Below are 23,152 nucleotides of genomic sequence, written 5' to 3'. Positions count from 1 at the left end.
TGTAAATAGTGCAATAACATCTGATGATTGAGTAAGTCACAAAGGGAGCTTATGCCAGGCTGATCTCCGGCTAGTCCCAAATTAGTTGTTTGAACAGGGTGCTTTTTACATACAGGCTCTCGTGTTCTGACGATTCACTAAGCCTTCCCCAGCAAGGCATTTATGTGTTTTCTGCATGCACCATTTAGTAGGGCCTGGTTTCTATAGCCTTACTCAACTTATATGGAAATCTTGAACTTGGTCAGACTAGCCAATGGACTGAATCTGTTACCCTCTTGGAGAATGATGCAGATTCCTACAAACCATGGTGGGAGGGGCTTTCCAGAATGTGAAGTGAGGCCACTTGTCACTCTGGAAAGTGGGGGAAAACATGAGAAGGAGCTATAGCTGCCGATGAGTCTGAAGCCAAGGTAACATGAGTGGCTGCCTGCCTCCTGGCTGCTTTGAATCCCAAGCCTGGCCTAAGTGGTTTTGAGATCCTAGTGATAACTGAGGAGGAAACCAATTTTCTGGGAATGAGTTTGCTGATTCCTTTGCTTCTTTGTGGATGTCCGATGAGAAACACAAAATAAGGTCTGATTAGGCTGATTAGGTGTTCGGTGTTTTTTTGAATGGGCCTGGGATTTTACTGGGGGTGGGGGGGCTCCTGATGAATACACTTTCTCCACCGACACAGGTCGGCCCTTTAACGGCCACTTAGAATCTTAGAGTTTACTGGGGACACTGAGAAGTGAAAAGACTTGACCAGGGTCACCCAGCTGGAATGTGTCAGATGGAGGACTTGAACCCACATCTTCCTGTCTCCAAGCTTGGCTCTCTATCTATTAAACCAGATGACCTTTCTCAGTTCTTTTGATATATTTAAATAATACTTACATGGTTCATGTTTGCAATGTGAAAAGGGACAAAGACTTTGCTGTGTTTTATGTTCCAAATTCTCTACTGTAAAGAAGTCATAACACACTTAGAATGGGTTAGGGAATCTATTTTTGTGATATTTCTGAGTATTAGGTGACTAATCAGAGAGTTATGCAGTGCTGGTAAGTCTGAATTCCACTGCCATCCTCCCCATTTGTGGGGAGGGTTAGTATCCATTCAGGCCGAAGTTGGTCAACTAAGAAATATAAACGTGCATGTTACCCTGGCTATGTACCTGAATGCTGCTTATGACTTCATCTGTGATCTGACCCAGTACCGTCTTGACTTCTTCGATGGTGAAATTGGCCAACGGATCCACCTCTGTGGCTTCGCTTTCTACCTGGGACTCCTCTGAAAGGACTTGCTCGATATCCTAAGCCAAGTAAAAAGCACAGAGCTTGTTCATAGAGCTCTCCATGCCTCATCTGCAACCCCAAGCTTTTATTGGGTACTTTTCTACAAGAAATTATGTCAACCCTAGAGAAGGCTGGGGTTTTGGAGTTACCATGGACTTTTTAATCATTAGATTCCATGAAGATAAAGACTGAATACGGGACAATCCAGGTATCCTAAGTGGGGTAGGATGGGGACGGAGGTGGAAGTCACTGACAAAGCCATCCTGTGGGCCCTCTGCTGTCCACTCTGTGCTGGTCTCAGTCCCAATGACTTCTATCCTCAGAGGACTGAGAATTTAGAGCTGGGAGTGACATTTAAAGAGAGTTCATTCAACTTTCCCCATGTCCATTTTTACGGAAGAGGAAATTAAGTCTGTGAGATGATCCACTCTCTCTTAGGACACTTATCCGTGTGCTTGGGCTGTTCCTCTGGGTTTACCTAGTTGTACCCTCCCCTCATCTAGCCTTCTATGCTGCCGTCATTTTCCAGTCCCCTCTTCCAAGAGCTTTTCCCCCAAGGGAAAGAGTCCCTAGTCAGGGAGCTCTGTTTGGTTTGCATAACTGTTCATCTCTTGGGCTTGCTTGCTGTTTCTTACACGCAAACTTCACCTCCCATCTTTTCACTAGCTCGCCTCCATGACTAGGGAGCTCTCCCTTCTCCCTTCTACTTCTGGATTCCCTTATCTTCCTTCCAGACTCAGTTCAAATCTCACCTTCTGCCAGAGGACGTTCCCTCCCCTATACCCGATTAGGGCCTTCCCCTCTCAGATTACCTTCCATACGCATGTATCTATCTGGTTATTTTCATCTTGTCTCCTCAATTAGAATGGAAGTTCCTGGAGGTCAGGGAGCCTGCTTCTGCCTTTCTTTACATCCCAAGTGTCTAGCAAAATGTCTGGCACATAGTAAATACTTAATGAATCCTCCCTGGCTGGTTGACCCCCCAGTTTAAGGAAGGCTGAGGTTAAGTGAGCATCACACGACCAACAGGGCTGAAAGCTTACTTACCTCTACCTCGAGGGTTGATGTTGGGGGTGGCACTATAAATGCTGAATAAATGTCACATGCCATGCCTTCTTCAAGGGGATCTGGAAAAGGGGAAGCCGCTGACTTGACAAGTTCGATCACTTTCTGTAAGGAGAAAAAGAGACATCATGATTATAACCTTGGATAATGGACCTCAGTTTTCCTAATTCCTCTTCTAAGCATATCATTTCTTGTCTATTATCCTTTTAGTTCCACGTCCTTTGGAAAGTCTTTCCTGATGACTCTCTTCTTTTTCTAGTTCCATTTACATGTACTGCCTGTGGCCTTCAAAAGAATTTGGACTGATTATCCATACAAGAGAGACCAAGCAGGTGAAGAAGGTCTAAGGCCCAGATTTCGACATGTATTTGGTTGGATGCCCTATGAAGCTTGTCCATCAGTATGGGATATTAGGCTCAGAGTCGAACAGGAGGAGAAGAGAGGGATGGATTATTTTTAGGAAAAAACTCCTGATGGACCCTATGCTTACCTAGAGACAAAAGTCCATCTGTTTAACACCACTATTCTACTGGTTACTGTGTCCACCTCTGTCAATGGCACAACTTTGTGCTACATTCCATACTCCCTTATTTGCTAAATGTGCTTTATGGGCTAGCCTCACCCTCACCCTGATTGTTAGATCCTCATAGGCAGTGGACTAGCCTTACCCTCACCATGATTGTTAGATCCTTATGGGCAGAGGTCAGGTTTCAGACTCCTGTAACTCTGACAGTGTTTACTTAGCACAAAGTTAGGCAGATTCAGGAGCTGGTTAATAATATCCTGAATAAAACTTTGTGTCATAGAGTAAGTGATACCATCAAGCGGGCACCAACCTCGCTGCCTTGGAGCTCACAGAAGGCATGGTTCTGCAACTCTCCAATACGCTTATTTAATACGATGTATTATGGCTGTCTTCACTGGAGTTTGATCCCCACCCCCCAAGCGCTTTTAGTGTCTAGGAGGTGAGTATCTCCCTCAGCACCTCTCATGTTATTCTGAACACAGTAAGCACTAAAAAACATTTGTTGAAAAAATGAATTAATAGAGATCGAACTCCATTCAATTCAACCAGTCTCAATAAGCAGCCGCTCTTTGACGGTCACTGTGCTGGGTCCTGGGGATTCAAAAACAAAACCAAACAGCCTCTGTCTTCAGTGAGTTTAATTCTCCTGGGCTTGAGTGAATGCACATATTATCGTTTGAGAAATGTGCTCTTTCATGGTGTGTCTAAAGGGATGCAGATTACATATGAAACTCTATTTGTATGTGTATGTTTTATACCGTGCGCACAAATATGCTGGAATTTAATAATGATGGCTGACATCACAGTGTGCATTTGTAGAGCACTTTAAACTTGGCTAAGCATTTACAAATATGATCTCATTTGATCCTCACAGCAACCCTGTAATGTAGGTGCTGTTATTACTGCCATTTTACAGATGGGAAAACTGAGGAAAAGAAAGGGTAAATGACTTACCCAGGGTCACATAGCTAACAAGTGTCTGAAGCCAGATTGGACAGATACCAGTGTGTTGCTCTATTCACTGAGCCACCCAGCTGCCAAAGAGTGCTTGAAGTTTTGCTGAGCTCTGACATTCATCATCTCACTTTCTTATCACAAAGACTCTGTGAGGTAAGGGCTCTGAATATTGTTATTCCCATTCTACAGATGAGGGAACTGAGGCTGAGAGAAGGTAAATGATTTGCTGGCATCATGCACGGTTAGCCAGGGGCTAAAACCCAGGTCTTCCTGACTTTATGTGCATTTATTGCTTTATTCAATGAACCACAGAGACTGTCTTGGCTGTTGAAAAACTAGAAGAGGTCACTTTGGACTCATTTTCATGAATGTATGTATATGGGGTGTGTGTGTGTGTGTGTGTGTGTGTGTGTGTGTGTATTGATTGACTTGCTCAAGATTGTAAGTCCATTTTGTGGATGAGATCAAGATAATGGGCTTCCCTCAACACCACAGGATATTAACACATTTTGTTGGTTTGCTTGTTTTTACCATTGTAGATACAGTTGAAATGACAAACAAAAGGAAAGAGTTCCTTCAGCACAGGGTACCATGACCTGCCCTGAATTTGGAGTTGTGGGGCCTGAGTTCAAATCCTGGTGCTGCCACTTAGTATCTGTGTAGTTAAGTACACAGATAGTATCTGGACCTCGGTTTCCTCATCTGTAAAAAAAAAGTTGGGCTGGAAGATGTGTAAAGCTCCATGTAGCTCTCGCTAAATGATCCTAGATCCTCAGTTTTGGAGGCAGGATTTGAACCCTGTTCTTCTGGAATACCTGTTCCTTTTAAGAGTTGTGATTTACATCAGTCAAGGAACTCAAACACTGATGAGATTATCCATCCATCAAAATATATTTGACTCTTCATCATCTGAGGGCAGGAGACAAAACAGCATCTGAAAGATTTTCCCTTTTAAATAACTATCTTAGGGATGGTTTTTAGTCAGGCAGCATTTATTAAGTGCCTATGATGCACCAGGCCTTGATGTTTTAAAATAGATCATGGTCACACAGTTGCTCCAAACTTTCCTTGTAATGAAGAAGTAGAGTTAAGCAAAGGAAGTCCACTTATGGGCGTATCTGACAACGTATGTCTGATTCTGCACCTCCAGTTCACTACCCCTGACCACCTGCAGGGGCCCAAAGCGGAGACGCCTCACAGCCTTGATCAGAGTTCTGACTTCTGGCCATCCCCCGCCCTTTGCATCACTGCAGGTGGTGTGCATTTGGCTTCTTAGAAGAGAGCCAAACTCCAAACTGAAATAATTTGGAAAGCAGTTTATTGGTTAGTCCCGGGTCTTCTTCCTGCATATGGCATCAGTTCATAAAAGCCTTCCCAAATTTCTCTGGACTCTTCAGTCTTCATTTCCTTTGGCACAATAATGTATAACCATATTCATATGCCAGCTTGTTCAGTTATTTCCAGAACTTTGCCTCTAGTCTTTGATCTGCATGTTTTCCAACACACTATATAACTTCTTTATGCCCATTTACCTATGGCAACTGTAGCCCTTTTCTCCCCTTTCCCCCTTTTCTTTAACTGCTACAGAAAAAAGAAACAATTAGACATAGTGTGTTCACCTAGAAGTGCCTAGGAAGGCTTAGGAAGTGTTTTTATAGAGTAAGCACTCAGGGGAAAGAAGGAGCATGGTGGGTGCCTGAAATGGTACTCTTCTATAATGAAGGTGAGAGAGAAGGGAAGGGGAAGGATGAAGGAAGAAAAAGAGATTGATTTGGGTCAAAAATAGCAGCTTATTGGCTTTTTCATCGCAGGTTCTGAGGAGAATGCAAAAGGTAAATAAATGGAGAGGCAGAGCCTGGGGCTTGGAGTCAGGAAACCAGGGTTCTCCTGACTTCTAGCTGAGTGACCAGAGGTAAGTCATTTTACCTCTTGGAGAGACTTATTTCCTTAGTCTGAAAAACAGGCATAACAATGCCTGTAAAACATGCCACCAGGTTGTTGTGAGATAATGTGTATAACCATTTTGCAAATCTTAAGATGCTATTAAGAATCTGTCATTATTAGAATTATTCACTGAACTAGTATTTGCTCTTGGGTAGCATTTCCTGTTAGGAGCCCGTTTCTATTTTCTGCTAACACGAAATTAAATACATTTTCCCTTGGAGGTGATTCTGAAAATCTTGGGGAAGGATGATTGCTGTTATCCTTGAACGTGGCAGGACATTTCGTCCATCGGTGGACGTCCATCCTTAGTCTATTTCCTAGCAGTTCCTCTCAGTAGGTGACAGCCCTGCCACCATAGCAGGAGACATACTGCTGATGACCTGATGCCACCATTTCCTGTTCCTACTTTTTCTTTACCGAAGCACCAGCAAATGCTTCAGGTACATGCTCACGTTCCTGAGTGACAGTTCTTTTATTTTGTTTTGTTTGGATGACAATTAGCCTGGATGAATCCATTAGTGCTAATTAGTCTAGGTGAGCTCCTTTGTGCAAGATTTCCAAGGTCTCTGGGTCAGCTAGAGGGTGCCGCTGGATATCTGCTGCATGGGTGCAGTCCTCCCCTTTTCTAAAGCATCATGTAAAAAAAAAGCTGAGGATTTTGGGGCGGCTTTTCCTAGGATCATAGATCTCTCCCTTTACAGATGAAGAAACTGAGGCTTAGCAAAGTCTTGCCCATGGTCAGACACAGAGTTTGAACCCAGTGTTCCAACTCCAGTCCCAGGACTTCACTCACCATTCTTCCTTTTCTTTGGCTTTAATTAATGCTGACTGTGGAGGTATTTATTTGACTTGACCTTGCTTAAGGGAAATTTATTACACGCAGCCAGTTAGTCAACAAATATTTAGTAAATGCCTACTATGTGCCACGTACTTTAAAAATATCTCATTTGATTCTCTCTAGAGAGGTAGGTGCCATTATTATCCCCATTTTATAGTTGAGGAAACTGAGTTAAGGGGAGGTTGAGGGATTTGCCCAGGGTCACACAGTAAGAGTCTGAGGCCGGACTTGAATTCAGATCTTGATTTTAGGCCCAGTGCTCTAACCACGATGCCTTCACCTGCCTCTAGGTGGGACTGGAGTGGGGAGAGACCTGAGGCAGGGAGGCGCCCCCACCCCCATGGTCATTGCAACAGTCCAAAGATGAAGCGATGGGGGCCTGCCCCATGGTGGGAGCATCATTAGAACAGAGGAGGGGATGAACACAAGAGACATCACAGAGTTAGAAAGGATAAGACAGGGCGACAGATCAGACTCATTGGGAGAGTCCGAGTCAGAAGCAGGGCTAACCCTGAGATCGTGAATCCTGGTGACTGGGAGGATAGTAGTGCCCTCAACATTCATAAGGAAGCTAGGAAGAGGGGAAAGTCCTGGGGGAGAGATAACGAGTTCTGGTCTGGACCCATTGAGTTTGAGATGCCCATGGGGTAGCCAGTTTGAAATGTCCAAAAAGTTAGTTGGTGATTAGAGATTGGAGGTCAGGAGAGAGGTTGGGCCTGGATAAACAGATCTGAGAATCATCTTTATAGGAAGGAAGAAAGGAAGACAAAAAGGGAGGAAGGAAGGGAGAGAGGGTGGGAAGGAAGGAAGGAAGGTAATAAGCAATTATTAAGTGCCTACTATGTGCCAGGCACTATGCTAAGTGCTCGGGATACAAATACAAGCAAAAATAAAGACGATCCTGCCCTCAAAGAGCTTACATTCTACTGGGGGGAAGACAACACGTAAATGGGAGCTGAAAGCAGGAGTTGGGGAGAAGGTACCCTTGCGGTATAGGGGGAGGGCAGGCCATGGTTTAGAAAGCCTAAAGTAAGGAACCAGGATGGGAGGGGAATGAAGGCAAGCTGGCCTATGCCCTTCCACAAAGTAGAAGCTCCAGGAGGAACTCACCAAAGAGTGAAGGGGGAAGGACCTTGCAGGGGGTGGGAGTGGGGAGGATATTCCCTGGTGAGTGGGCTGTGAGAGTGAGAGGCTATTCTGGGGTGAGGAGATCCTGGGTGCTGAGGAGAGTTCCAGGATGAGCCAGCAGTAAAGGGGACACAGTCTTAAGTTCCAGGAGAGGCTGTATAAAGGCAGAAGAAAGAGGGCCCAAGATGCCACCTCGAATGATATCCACAGTTGTTGGCATGACCTAGAAGAAGATCCAGCACAGGAGAATAAAAAAGGAGCATTCGGGTAGGAGGAAAACCAGGGGGAAGCAGAGTCATGGAAAGCTAGAGAAAAGAGAAGGTCAAGGAGAAGAAGGTGACGGACAGTGTCAAGGGCTATACAGATGTCAAGGAGGAAGAGGATTGAGAAAAGGCCATTAGAATTGGTCATTGAGTCACTGGTAACTTTGAAGAGACCATTCTTGGTAGAATGATGAGGTTGGAAGCCAGACTGTAGAGTTAAGAAGAGAGTGAGAGAAAGGAATGGAGGCAGTGAGTGTAGACTGCTTTCTCAAGGAGTTCAGTCATGACAGGGAAAAGAGATATAGGATGATAGATAGCAGGAACGGTCAGATTAAGTGGCGGTTTTTGTTTGTTTTTTCACATTTGATTTGTGTGTGTGTGTTGTTATTGTTGTTTTTTTAAATTTAGGCAATTGGGGTTAAGTGACTTGCCCACAGGGTCACACAGCTAGTAAGTGTCAAGTATCTGAGGCCACATTTGAACGCAGGTCCTCTTGACTTCAGGGCTGGTGCTCTATCCACTGCGCCACCTAGCTGCCCCCTTGTTTTTCAGAATAAGGAAGAGCATGTTTATAGGCAGCCAGGAGAGAGAGACAGAGAGACAGAGGGAGAGAGAAGATTAGTGAGGATGATAGTGATAGAAGGGAGAGAAGACGGTGTGGAATGGAATCACTTGGGCATAGAGAAGGGTTTGTCTTGACAGGAAGGGCCGCCTCCCAAAGAACTGGAAATGGAAGTGATGCCCATCGATTGGGGAATGGCTAAACAAGTTGTGGTATATAAATGTAATGGAATACTATTGTTCCGTAGGGAATGATGAGCTAGTGGACTTCGGAAAAACCTGGTAAGACTTACATGAACTGATGCTTATTGAAGTGAGCAGAACCAGGAGAATATTGTACACAGCAACAGCAGTGCGATGACCAGCTTTGATAGACTTAGCTCTTCCAAGCAATGCAATGATCTAATACAATACTAAAAGACTCGTGATACAAAATGCTACCCCTCATCCAGAGACAGAATTATTTTTTTCTCTCTCTTTTTTCTTTCTCATGACTTTTCCCTTTTGTTCTGATTCTTCTTTCACAACATGACTAATGTGGAAATCTGTTTAATATATTTATACATGTATAGCCTAAATCAGATTGTATACTCTCTTGGGGAGGGGGCAAGGGAGAGAGGGGGAAATTTTAGAACTCTAAATCTTATTATAAAAGTGAATGTTGAAACCTAAAAATAAATAACTTGAAAAAAAGAAGGTCCACCTCCTCATGTAAACTCTGGGGAATGGGGTGGGGAGAGAAGAGGAGTTATTGGGGGAAAACATCTAAGTAATGTGAGATGAGACAGAAGACAGAAGGGAGAGCTCTTGACAAATGTTCTCAATTGTTTTGGTGATGTGTGAGGCAAAGTCCATAGCTGAGAGGGTGGGGGAAGAAGCTCCCATGGAAGGTTTGTGGAGAGATGAAAAAGTTTAGCAATGCCGCTTGTTAAGTGGGCTAGTGATTCAATCAGGGATATGTCAAAGGATTGCCTTGCTGTAGTGAGAGTCTAGTTGAGATTATGTAACATTAATTTGGAGTGATCCAGTTAGCAGTTTCATGATTTTCACCAGCTCTGTTTAGCAGTGTGTGAAGATTAGCAAAGGCAGTGGATAATGGGACTAATACAAAGTTGACTCTTAGGTAAGTCTTGCCCATCTCAACTCCTCCTCTGGGTGTCTGGTGCTGTTAAAATATTAGATGGCAGTAGCCTTCTCTCTCAGCATCTGTGATTTTGTTTGGGTATTTTCCATGCTAACCAAGCTCCCAATGCCCATGTGAGTAAGCAGATATGATCTTCGTGAGTTGACATAGCTGAAATATTTGGTGCCGGTGGCCTGTTTGAGAGTAAGCCTCACTGTCCCTTAGGCTGGCCCTCAAATGCCAGGCCTGTGCTTGGAGGCATCCCATCTTGGTAGTACCAGCCCATAGCATCTCTGAGAGCCCAGGACCCCTGCTGAGAAGTTTTCTAGGTGCATTAGTTGTATTATACTGATTTCCCATGAACCATCACATTCACCAAATTAGAGTTTAAACAACAACAACAAGGAGAAAATACTAAAGGAAAATTGTGCCTTAATTGCAAAATGGTCTTACCATGGAGTCTTTTCATTAATTCATTACATGATGTGTATTTTAATGGCTAACAAAGTATCTCCCAAGTGTTATTATGAATTGTTCTTAAAGGCTGCATTTTAAAAAAAACCCAACAACAAATTCAGAGAAAATTAGAACCAATGAATTGTGGTGAGAGCCCAGAGCCAGCAAATGTGTTTAAATGAAGCTGGCTGAGGCAATACTTTCCTTTCAAAAATACAATTAGGCCTTTGTATTTTTTTTTTAACAAAACCTCATGTTTTATAATATCATTGGTTCTGTAATAAAACCTATTTAAAACAGAGACAGGGGAGGAGGGAAGGAGAGGAAAGGGGACAAGAGGGGGAAAGAGGGGAAAAGGGGAGTAGGGAGAGAGAGAGAGAGAAGAGAGAGAGAGAGAGAAGAGAGAATTCTTATTTCTTTCTCTTAAAGTTTTTACTTCCTCAAGTCAGAACAGTGAAACAAATGAAATCAAACTATTTCTATAATATTTTCATGCCCTACTGTTGAATTCTTATTGTTCAAGAGCTTTCTCTCCAAAATATAGCTGTTCAAAGGATTTGGTTGAATTTCTTTTGTTTTGGTCTGAAGAAAAAAAAACACATCAAACCCAGAGAGAGAAAGGATAAAAAAACACGTCCATAAAAAAGCAAACATATGCTGGCCCGTATACTTCGCACCCTGGTTCGGCTCCCCACCCCCCATCCTTCTTGGCTAGGCCCCCTCCTGCCCCCCTGCTATTTACCGAGGAGAAAACAGAGGGAGGGAATTTAAGTGACTCGCCTGAGGCCTAATGCGGAGATTAAAAATCAGAAGTTCCTGAATAGGTACATCCATTTGGCCAAATGATTCGCTTTTGCCTGACTTTCAAATACCCTCTAAATATGACTTTGAATGAAAAGCAATAAAATGTGTTCCTTCCCTTCCCCCTTTTGAATTTTTTTTGCTTGTGCATGCATGCACACAAATGGATATAATAAAAACAATCATGCTGTTTCCTGGTACTCCCATCCCCCTTCTTTTTTTCTCGACTGGGGGGGAGGGGACTGATAATGAGAGTACCATTTTGACCAAGGTGAATTCTTAAAAAACAAAACCCAAAAAACCCCTCATAAAGAAAAGAATACATTTATAAACAGAATAATGGACTGCTAAGTAGGCATATAATGAAGAACAGCTACAGATGTGGTCAATGGAAAATTAGCTTTGCATAATATGCCCATGTAACCTCCTATTCCACCCCCCCCAGATGTTATCTGTTACTTGAAAACAAACTCTTCCCCCTTTTGGTTACATTAAAATCATCTGTTATGGGCACAACTGCCTGCTGTTTTTAAGGACTGTTTGCAACCTGAGTGTTGCTCAAATTATACTATAGCATGAAAAAAAAAATAGCACTCTATCTAGCTAGAAGTTTCAAGGGTCAAATGAATGCCTCTTTGGCATATCTTAATATTCATCGTACCAAATGTCACAGCTCCAAATAGGATGGAGATGAAAACGACTATTTACTTAGGCATCATCTTAAGGCTGTAGGAATCTTTTTCTGCATTTATGTGTGTGGTACAAAATGGACTTCTTTACTGAAGGGATAAATGTCAGGGTCTTTGAATTCAGCTAAGACTAAGGTCAGGGTCAGTTTGGGCTGCCTAATGTGCCTGCAGACATTAGATGCTGCCGACGTCCTGACCTTTTTGTGCCTGAAAAGTGGAATGAAAGAATTTTCAGCCCTTCATCTTGTTTTGTTTTTCCATTTTAAGTATCAGCATCTTTCTTGGGCATCTGCAGCAGAGAATTGTTTGTCCCCACTAATCCTGCCTGGGACTACTGGGGAAATAAGGGGGAGGTGCTATTTGAGGGGTACTGAATGCCCCAGTGAATTCTGTAATTAAGATGCCTAAATGGCTTGCATTATAATCCCATAAATGGTTCATAATTTTCTGAGGGGGGGTGGGGGTGAGAAACTTCTTTGGAATTACAACTTTCCACATTTAGGGCCTGCTAAAAAGGTGAGTATTTTTGGAAGTGAGCTAAATCCGTTCGGCTGTCTATGTTTTGGGCCCATGAACAAAATATAACTGAGGCTTAAAAAGGAAACTGAGCTAGGCTTGGGAGTTTGAACAACTGAAAAATTCTTGCTCAGAGGAGACAGAGGCTTTATATGTAAGAACTCAGGAATGGAGGATAAAGGTGGAAAGAGGAAAAAAACAAGATGAGAAAGAAGGTTGTGATAAAGTTTTTGTTGTTTAATCTATTCCCACCAGGTTTGGTTATCATTTTTAAAAAGAAAGATAGTAGAGTCTACTTGGAAATACAGTTAAAGCAATTATTTAGTTGGCCATGAGAAATACTTTTTCCCCCTCTGGAACACTAAAAAAATTAATTTTAGTGAGTTTATTTGTGGTACTGAGGACCCACAATATGTGAAACATCTAGTGGTACCAGCATCTGAATGCCACCTGCAATGAGTCTGTTAATGCCACATTGAGGCCATAAATTTAAAATGAAAAGAGAGGAAATGTAAAAGGCGAGGTTATCAGAACCACTTGCACAAGACGGGACAACCCACATGCTGAGTAGTTTTCTTTGGGGCTTAGGCTATTAAATTTGTTGTGCTGAATGTGTGCAATATTAAATTCGCTAGAGACACCAGGTTTTTTGCATTTCTCAACTTGAAAATTAATCTCAAACTGCAATGCATTAAAAAAAAACCTTATTGCTTAATAGGCAGTGTTTACATTTTCAAAGAGTTCAAAATGTTGCCAGGTTTTGCACTGTATGAAGAGAGAAGTAATAAATAGCCGACTTCTATTTTTATCTCAAGCATACTGGTGGAGTTTGGACATTTCTAACTTAATAGGCCTTTGAGACCATCAGATGTGCGTGCAAGCACACACACACACACACACACACACACACACATATCACCTGAACAAGGCACAATAACAGTGAAGAGCAAGTTTAGGCAGGAAATGAAGGACACCCATTCCAGCTGAAACTGCAGAAGGAATTTATGTTGGCAGCCAATGGTAAACCAATTTAGAGGCTGGCGAGGACACCTGGGTTAACACCTTACACACACACACACACACACACACACCACACACACACTCTCTTCTCCTCTCTCTCTCTCTCTCTCTCTCTCCTCCCTCTCTCCTCTCTCTCTCTCTCTCTCTCTCTCTCTCTCTCTCTCTCTCTCTCTCTCTCTCTCTCTCTCTCTCTCTCTCTCACTGGGCCAATCCTCTGAATCAGCAGCCTAACTTTTCCATTTCAAGTACAAGTTAGAAGACATTATGTTTCTCTTTGGTTTTTGGTTTTCTCCATTTATAAAATGAACCTATCTAAGGACCAGGCTGTCCCAAAAGTTTTAGGGCAGTTTTAAGCTATTAAAGTTGAAACTTCTCTAAGAGACATAACCATCTTTTCTTGGGTTTATTTGATTTTATTTCTCTTTCACATCGTAGGGAGGCTTGGATGAATGCGAGCGCAGATCTTGATGGCTTCAGATTAGGAAGCTTCCTATGGTGAATCATGGAGAAAGATCACCCTTCTCCTTCCTCTGCAGGTCACTGTGTATCCATTTTGTATGTAATATCTACATGACTAGATATGTATAAGCTGTCTCTCACATTAGAAGGGAAGCTTCTTGAGGTCAGGGCCAGTTCTGCCTCGGTCTTTGTATTCCTAGCAGCTAGTCAGTGTCCTGCCCCATAGTAGGCACCTAATACATGATCATTGATTGATTGATTGATTGATATATAGAATCCAAATGAATTGTCTGAGGGGCAAGCATCTGGAGGCTGTGAGTCAGAACACAAGAGCCATTGCTAGAAATTACCATGCCCTGGGCAACTGGCAGGAAGCATAACCTCAGCACAGCGCCCTGGAGTGGGCAGGCAAAACAGCCAGGACACCATGAGGCTCCTCTTGGGGGTGATTTCTAAGGGAAAGGGTAAGAGAACATCACCTAGGCTGGGGCAGGAGCCAGCTCCAGTCTTTCATCTGGTAGCTTCCTATTTTAGCTAATTAATCATGCTAACTATTTGCTAAGTGGCATTATTCCTATGATCCCAAATCATTCCTAGAACCCCCTGAATTTGTTGTCTTTGGTCAAAGCCGCTGCTACCCCACTCCAGTTATAGCTTTGTAAAAGACTTGGGTTTTAGTTTTTATTATTCTTCCTAAATGACTGATGTTTAAAAAAAAAGAATAAAACAAACTTAAGGAAACTGAGGCTAAGCGGTGTTGTCTTTACTGTGAGCTCCTCTGATTGGATGGATGTAAGAGCCTTGATGCCAGGGATTATTTTATTTTTGTCTTTGGAACCCTATGAGAGGCAATGTGGCATGGTGTATAGAGGGTTGAACTTGGAATTTGGAAGACCTGGGTTCAAGTCCTGCTGATGACATATACAAGCTGTGGCAAATCTTTTAACTTCTCAGAATCTGACTATAAATCACGAAGAAAATAACATGCAGCAATGGTAGAGGGAATTTCCTCACTCAGTAATAATGAAGTCACAGCCTATATCCCATCCTATTTCCAGTGTTTAGCATAGCAGTGGGCACATAGTGGTGCTTAATTTATAATTCTTTGGATTGAATTGAATTGAGAGCTGGAAAACATTGTTCGTTGTTACCAGGTAAAGAATACTCACTTATTAGACAATACTGGCTGTTTTGGAAAGATCTATTCCATTTAATTAGTAGCTTACACTTCCAATGGTGGACCAGTGAATGAAATGTAAAGTATTTCAAAGGGTTTTAAGCGTAGAACTCTCAGTATGAAATGCAACCCAAATCTATTTAAATGAACACTGATGAATATTTGAACCTTGAGTCAATGTTCCATGGGGTTTATTTTTAAGGGCTAGGAAGTCAATTATTGGTATGTTATATTAGTTTAGTTTGACAAAGATTTCCTTGGTGACATTTCTGATTTCCAACACCATCAGGTTACTTCATTCCATGGCACCCACATATGTACCTGGATGTTTGTCAAGTAAACTTTTAAAATGTTTGATTTTCTTCTTTTTCATAGAATCACAGAGTCTCAGACTTGGAAGGAAGCTCAGAGGCAATCTAATCCAACCCACGCCTGAAAAAGAATCCCCATTACAACATATGTAACAAATGCTCATATAACCTTTGCTTGCAGACTCCCCTCTTCCTCTCCCTTCCATCCTGTGTGAGGGGGAAGGGAGAGATAAATTCTCCCAAGGTAGCCCATGCTTCTTTAGGATAATTCTAGTGGCTAGGATCTTTGTTCCTAACATCAAGCCCAAACTGGTCTCATTGAAACTTCCACTCATTTTTCCCAATTCTACCCTCTGAGGATAAACAGATGAAGCCTCATTTGTTCTTCAGGCGACAGCCTTCCCAATACTCGATCACAATTCTCACACCCACCATAGCTTTCATGGCTGCCATATTACATTGTTGACACAAGTTGAACATGGAGATCTTTAGGAGAACCAACTGGTGATACTTTCCTCACTATTTCTTAATCCTGGCTGTATACAAGCATAGGATTTGTATGGGGGGGGAGGGCGCAGTTTTAAGCTCTGAAAAAGAGTTTCAAGGTAGAGCTCTTAGGAGAGAAGACTGAAAAATCGTGTTCATTCAGCATAAGAGCTTGGGATGAGAAAGTCTTGGCTTTCCTTCCATCTTTGCCCCTCTCCTGACTTGCTAATCCTTTTGGCGACTCAATTTTGCAGTATGTAATACAGGAAAGCAGTGAACCACACATGTCATTAGCCTGACTTCAAAGTGTGGCATCTGGAGTACATTTCTTACACTGTTTACATGGCAGAGAGGGGTTAACTTACAAGGAGAGAAAGAGAGAAGGGGAAAGGAAAAGTATCCTGGCTCTGCCTACTCAGAAGCTGGTTCTGTTTACACATAAAAACCTTTTAGGGATGAGCCTGGACATTTTTCATGTGCTAGGAGATCTTCAGAGAAGTCAAGGCAATATTGTGTGTCCTTTTGAATTGCTAGTGCCTATTTTAAGGAATGAAACATAAAAATTGTGCTGACAAATATAGATTCTTTAAAAAAAAACCCAGGAAATTATAAATCAGTCAGTAACCTTTAGCATCAAGGACATTATCGACCACTGAATCGTAGCCATTTACTCAATGCTGATTTTTAACTGGAGAGAGAGTTTGTAGAAGCCATGGTGTTTACGTATTGGCTATTTTATTCATCATTTCTGTGTTTCTTTTTTCTGCAGTTAGCCCATAAATTATTACAAGGAAACATGCTGTCATGCCTATAAATATTTTCCCTCGGTGCCGTGCGTTTTTAATATCCCCTAACTGCTTGTACAGCCAGCGTCTAGCTCGGACTCCTTACTGAATGGACAGGGCAGTGTTCTGGGCCTCCTTCATCGACTGTTGCCAGTTTCCTCATCTGTGCTCGGCCCAATGGCTCCCACAGGAAGCAGCCAAGCCCTTCCTCCCCAGGGACGGTGCCAAGCACCTTCTCGTCCCACGCATTGTACATGTCATTACTTTCAGGGACCTCCCAAGCTCACAGGGGCCTCCATTTGGCAAGATGGAGCCCAGCTGGCTGAAGGCAAGTTAGTAAACTTTGAACCTATTGTGAACATAATAAGGTTCACTTGCTTGTGATGGTTTAAGTAGATATTTAGAAAGCCACTGATAAATATTCAGAGTTGGTGTTCATCTCTGTTGTTGAGCCACCTTGAAAGCTTCCATAAGTAAGACTTTCAGGTCATTATCCAAAATCTACCATCACCCTAGATTGTAAAAGATTTTGGAGAGAGGGGTATAGACAGGTCTACTGCTTTCATTTTATTTTACCTTATTTATAGTCACATATTCTCCTTGGCAATGGAATTTGCACACCCATTATATAATATTGTACTTCCTAATTCCACACTTTCACATTCTCCTCTGCATCCCAGAGTCCCTAGCTTCATTCAAGCACAGTCAAGGTGCTGCATCTTCTATGAAGCCTTTTAGGAGCCTCCAAGTTGTTAGTTCAAGCTCTTTCTTGAAATCAGCTCCCAATGCCTTGCACATATCTCGTGTCTACTTATCTCTCCATGTGCATCAACTGGGTATTGCGGAAAGAGCTCTGGATTTCAAGTCGAGGAGCAGGGTTCGTATTGTGGCTCTGGTCTTAGGCAGGTGACTCTACTTCCCTGGCTCTAAGCTTCCTCATCTGAGCAATGAATGTTAGTTGGGCTCCCCAGTGACTTAGGTCCCTTTCTTGTGTGTTCCTGTGTTGTGCCCCCCAGGACAACGTAAGCTCTTTGAAGGCAGAGACACTTTTGTGTTGTGCTTTGCATGGAGTAAGAGTTTGATTGGTTAAGATTGGCTGAGTTAAACTGGCATGAATCATCAATGAATTACAATGCCCTTGTGTCCAAAGTTCCTCTTGTTTTTAAAAGTCAAAAATGCAAAGAAGCACACTGGAAGAAACATTTAAATAATAAATACAATGTTTGGGAAAGGATATATTTTTTTTTAATAATGGGAAGAACATTGGACTGGGGACCAAGAGAGAGGATTTCCAGTCCTGGTTGTGTCATCAACAAGCTTGGTGACCTCAGGAGTCACTTTAGGCCTCAGTTGCTGTATTTGTCAAAGGAAGAGTTTGGCCTATATGGTTTCAAGGGTGTCTTCCAGCTCTAAAATTCCTTGTGAGGATTAAAGTGGATTTTTTCTCTTTACAAAATGATCTGGAATTCCTAGATTATAGATTTAGAGCTGGGAGGTACCTTGGTGGAACTTTGGTCCAATTCCCTCAGTAAATGGCACCCAGATCCTTTAGCTTCTAATCTCCTACTCTAGCTACTGTACCAGGGGCTGCCTCCTGGTAATTATGGATTGGTATAGATGATGACGATGAGATAATAGCTAGCATTTAGTTTGTAAGCTCCTCGAGAACAGGGACTGTCTTTTGCCTCTTTTTGTATCCCTAGCACTTAGCACAGTGCCTGACACATAGTAGGTGCTTAATAAATGTTTATTGAATTGAATTTACTTATTGAATTGCTGAATGATTTACATATTATCTCATTTGCTCCTCACAACAACACTGTGAGGTAGGTACTATTATTTACCTATTTTATGGATGAGGAAACTGAGGCAGAGAGCCATTAAGTGATTTGCTCAGGGCCACAGAGCTTGCTAGAAAGTATCCGAGGTAAGATTAGAGTTCAGGTTTTCCTAAATCCAAGGCCGGCACTCCCCCTACCATGCCACCTTGACTAGATCTCACTCTTAATGACAATTCCAATTTCCAGGTAGGCTTAAGGTCTGTAAACTTCATTCTTCATGCTAACCCTGTGAGGTCAGTAGTACAAGGGTTATTACAGCCATTTGGCATCTGCAATCCTGGATTCAAGCCTGAAGCATTTGCATAAGATCCTCCTCATTGGTGGGGATGACGATGATGTCACTCTGTGCTCCTGTTTGAGGGACAGAGGTGGCCTCAGAGTTCTGAAAAAGAGAGAAATTGTTTTCCTTCCTCCTCTGAGAGAGAACGTGATCAGCTCCAGGGAGAGGAAGAGAGAGAGAAAAGATTGGAAGCAGCAACATCTCTCAGATTTATAACTTGCCTACCGAGATTTCATGGTGAGACTGGACAGTCTTTCTCTTGGTTGAGTGAGATCTCAGCTTTCTCCCAGCTAAAGGACTCTAGTGTCTCTAATCTGTATAACTTCTCTGGTTTCTGTTTGCTGCCTGCTTGGATAAATGTTTTTTGTTTTTGTTTTTGTTTTTTTACTTATTATTAACTACTTGTGATGATCTTTTGTATTTTGCATTTGGCGGGAAGGGGTCAAGCCTTCAGATGTAAACCTGGGTTTTTTAAGGAAAGAGATAAGGAAAGCAGCTAAGGAAAAACTCACTCCTCTAATTCAATATTCAAGGGAGCCACGAGGTATAATTCTAGCCAGGTACCCCATTTCAGAGGAGAACAGTGTCCAGCTTCATGGCCCCTTCTCCTACTCTCCTTTATGCAGGAAATCAAAATCTCTCTGGGAGGAGGAGATAACTATCAAAGCTTCCCCACGAGCCCCATTTAGATAAACCCATGTGAACGTACACATGACATGGGCAGTACATTTCCTACAGGGATGAGAAAACTTAGAGTAGCTGAGTGACTCTTCCAGTGTCTTAAGTAGGCTTTGAACCGAGTCTCTTGACATTAGCTCTGGCACCTCTGGACAAAGGCTTCCTTGGGCACTTCAAGAGCAAACCTGGAAGACAAATATTCCCTCTAGAGCTAAGTGTAAGTGAGGACTCTATTTGTCTCATATGAGTTATTTTCAAAGGAAGAAGCTGAAGCTTCAGGAGCTTGGGTGACTGGTTCTTGGCCACACAATCCTGGGTGTCAGAAGTGGGATTTGAACCTAGGTCTTTCTAACTCCAGCTCCAACAGTATATTCCCAGTTCTGCACTGACTCCCAGAGTCTCCATGAGTCCCACGCCAGGCTTAGGGATCAATCCAATTCTTGGCTGGAATAGAGAAAAGGGTGAAAAGAAGGCGCTTAGATCCATGGGGCAGGTTACCAGGATTGAGATAACATCACCACTGGTCCTTCTGTTCCTTGGAATGGAGGACCTTGTTTTGATCCTCACTCTCAGTTTAGAATTTAGGGTTAGAACGGATGTTGCAAATCATTTTGATTCATTCCCATAAGAGGAATCTGAGAGGTTTGGAGAGATCACAAATGATAGAGCTGGAGCAAGATAAGCTTGGCTCTCTGTCTTACTCTTCCATGTCGAAATCTGTGCATGGGTCCCCTGCCCATTGCCCAGATCCTGAGTGACTGGAGCCTAGGCCTGAGCCACAATCCCTGGAGCTGGGTCTCCTGAGGCAGCCAGAGCTTCTAGACACCAGACTCCTGACTTCCTGCCTGCTGCTCATTGCCAGAGATAACATGAAAGTAATTATGTGCCCATAAGATATATACAGACTAGATGGGATATAATCTCAGAAGAGAAGACATTAACAGTACCTGGAAAGGTCTTCTACAGAAAGTGCTATTTGAACTCAACCTTAAAGGAAGCCTTGTAAACTGAGAGGTTTAGGTGAGAGACCATGTGTAGTAGAAAGAGTTGGAGGTGGGAAATGGAGTACCATGCTTGTTGAACTGCAAGGGGAACTGTAGCAGGATAGTACAGTACATGGTGGCTAGTAAGGTGCAAGGAGGAAAAGTAGCAAGGGGTCAATTTATAAAGAGCTTTCAATAACAAACAGAAAACTCTATATTTGATACTGGAGGTAATAGGGGGCCACTAGAGCTCATCGAGTAGGGGAGCGTGGTGACATGTTCTGATATGAGCTTTAGGAAAATCACTCTATCAGCTGAGCAGAGGATGGAGGGGAATGGGAATGGGAAGGGAAGGGAAGGGAAAGGAAGGGAAGGGAAGGGAAAGGAAGGGAAGGGAAGGGAAGGGAAGGGAAGGGAAGGGAAGGGAGAGGAAGGGGAGGGGAGGGAGAGGAAGGGAGGGGAGGGAAGGGGAGGAGGGGAAGGGAGGAGAAAATGCTGCATTTGGAGCCAGTGGCACTAGATTTCAGTCCCGGGTCTTACAATTATTTCATTCATTCACTCATTTATTTTTAAAAATTATTATTTTTAACATTCATTTTTTAAAAATTTGAGCTACAAATTCTCTCACCTTTCAGTTACTCTCCCACCCATTGAGGAGGTAAGCATTATGATATCAATTATAGATATAAAGTCATGCAAAACATATTTCCTTTTAGTCATGTTTCAAAAATAAAGCAAGAAAAATAAAGAACATGAAAAAGTCTACTTCAATCTGTGCTCAGTTTATCAGCTCTCTCTCTGGAAGTGGATACTAGTTTTCGTTGTGAGTGCTTTAGCATTGTGGATCATTCTCAGAGTAGCTATGTTTTTCACAGCTGATCATCATTACAATATTGCTGTTACTACATACAATGCTTTCCTGGTTCCACTCATTTCACTTTGCATCGGTTCATGTAAATCTTCTTGGGTTTTTCTGAAACCATCCCCTTCATTGTTTCTTATAGCATAATCATTTGCCACAATTTATTCAACTGTTCCTCAATTTACAAGCATCCCCTTAAAAACCAATTCTTTGCTACCACAAAAAGAGCTGCTATAAATATTTTTGCACATGCAAGTCTTTTCCCTTTTCTTTGATCTCTTTGTGATATGGACCTAGTAGCGGTATTGCTGGGTCAAAGGAAACACACAGTTTTATAACCTTTGGGCAGAGTTCCAAGTTGTTTTACGGAATGGTTTGACCAAAATGGACAACTCTACCAATGTGGTTTAGTCATTTTTCAGTCGTGACTGACTGTTTGTGACCCCATTTGGGATTTTCTTGGCAAAGATACTGGAGTGGTTTGCCATTTCATTCTCCAGCTCGTTTTCCAGATGAGGAAACTGAGGCAAGCAGGGTTAAGTGAGTTGCCTAGGGTCACCCAACTAGTCAGTGTCTGAGGGTAGATTTGAACTCAGGAAGATGAGTCTTTCTGACTCCAGGCCTGGCGCTCTGTGCACTGTGGTGGCCCCAAGCTGCCAACAGTGCATTTGTGTCTTTATTTTTCCACATCCCTTCCAGGATTTGTCATTTTCTTTTTCTGTCATTTTAGCCAATCTGATGAGAGTTGTTTAATTTGTGTTTCTCTAGTTATTAGTGATGTAGTGCAGTTTTTTCATATGACTTGATAGCTTTGATTTCTTCTTTTGAAAACTGTTCATGTCCTTTAAGCATTTATCAATTGGGGAATGGCTCTTATTTTTTATAAATTTAGCTAAGTTGCCTATATATTTAAGAAATGAGGCCTTTATCAGAGAAATTTGCTATAATTTTCTCCTTGTTACTTGCTTTCTATCTAATTTTGGCTGCATTGGTTTTGTTTGTGCAAAACCTTTTAGCTTTATGCAATGAAAATTATCCCTTTTACCTCCCATGTTCCTCTTTATCTTGTGTGGTCCATTTACTCATTCATTCAACAAGCATTTGTTAAGTCCCCGTTATGTGCCAGGGACTGGGTTAGTAACTGGGGAGATATATATTATACATATATGCATACAGATACACACACACACGTACACACAACCTTTGGCGTGCCACCTCCCCTTTCTGGGACTCAATTGCCTGCCTATCAAATGAGGTTGGAATAGATGACCTCTACGTCCCTTTCATTCCTTCATGTATGAGCCTATGATTTGTGACCTGAAATCTTCAATGCAACGTTTCCATATCAGAGCCATAACTAGCATCTTTTGTGCCAGGAGCACAGACCATCTAGGCCTAAGTGGTGTGGAATTTGCTCTCCATTCTGTTGGATTGGGTGCCAGAGGGAAGAGAAGCAATGAAGAATTGGGTTAAGGGGGAACTCTCCAAAGGATGTGGCTTTTGGAAGAAGAACCTACCATTTAGCAGCTTCCTATTTTAACCTGTTATTAATTGCTAAAGCAGTGTGTGTGTGTGTGTGTGTGTGTGTGTGTGTGTGTGTGTGTGCGCGTGTGTGTGTGTGTGCCTATGTGCGTGTGCACACTAAAGTAGTTGTTTCTATGCTTCTAAAGGCCAAGAAGTGCTCTGAGTGGCATCCCTAAATTTCATCACCCCGGAACAAAACTCAGTTTACTCATCTTGTCATTGTTGGGGTGCAGGCATCCTGATAGACCAAAGCATTCCATTCTTCTGTCTACCAGATTCCCTATTCCACATTGCTCAAGGGAGATGACACATGGTAAGCTCAGCCTCCTTTGAATATGGATTCTGTCAAAACATCTGATTTAGTGAAAAGCAGAAGGGCCCTTAACTTTAATAGGAGGAGAAACAGGGCACAAAAGGGGGTCTGGCTCAGTGCTTTGCTGACCCAAATAACCCAGTATTGCCTAAGCCTGAAGTTACTCTGTTGCAAGGATAATGATGGATTTCACTGGAATCATAATTTTCTTTGGAGGACAGCATGTACAAAAACAATTAGCAACTTAGATTTTTATTAAAATGCATCAGGAAAAGGGCCTGGTTGTGCAAAC

At 42.5% G+C, this 23,152-nt stretch overlaps 1 protein-coding gene and 1 long non-coding RNA gene across 9 annotated transcripts in view; one reads left to right on the top strand and one right to left on the bottom strand.

Moving 5' to 3' along the window:
• The window catches only part of CABCOCO1 (ciliary associated calcium binding coiled-coil 1), a 167,462-nt gene that overhangs the window by 5,755 nt on the left and 138,555 nt on the right, over window positions 1-23,152 (bottom strand). For both annotated transcript variants that reach the window (XM_020998244.1, XM_078150599.1), the window contains exons 6-7: window positions 2,322-2,444; window positions 1,154-1,291 (exon numbers count right to left, since the gene is read on the bottom strand). In XM_020998244.1, coding sequence (XP_020853903.1) covers window positions 1,154-1,291; window positions 2,322-2,444 — 261 coding nt within the window. The remainder of the gene's footprint in view (window positions 1-1,153; window positions 1,292-2,321; window positions 2,445-23,152) is intronic.
• Window positions 18,568-23,152, top strand: part of LOC110216423 (uncharacterized) — a 53,098-nt gene continuing 48,513 nt past the window's right edge. Inside the window, exons 1-2 of one of the 7 annotated variants that reach the window (XR_002326751.2) lie at window positions 18,568-18,737; window positions 22,694-22,860. This is a non-coding gene — a long non-coding RNA (uncharacterized LOC110216423). The remainder of the gene's footprint in view (window positions 18,738-22,693; window positions 22,861-23,152) is intronic. The other 6 variants (XR_002326749.2, XR_002326753.2, XR_002326755.2 and 3 more) reach the window with 6 other exon arrangements.

Source organism: Phascolarctos cinereus, unplaced genomic scaffold (assembly GCF_003287225.1).
Source record: "Phascolarctos cinereus isolate Bilbo 61053 unplaced genomic scaffold, phaCin_HiC Scaffold_3;HRSCAF=262, whole genome shotgun sequence".
Taxonomy (NCBI): domain Eukaryota; kingdom Metazoa; phylum Chordata; class Mammalia; order Diprotodontia; family Phascolarctidae; genus Phascolarctos; species Phascolarctos cinereus.
Note: the sequence above shows the minus strand (reverse complement) of the source record. Positions and strands in the feature narration are given on the sequence as shown.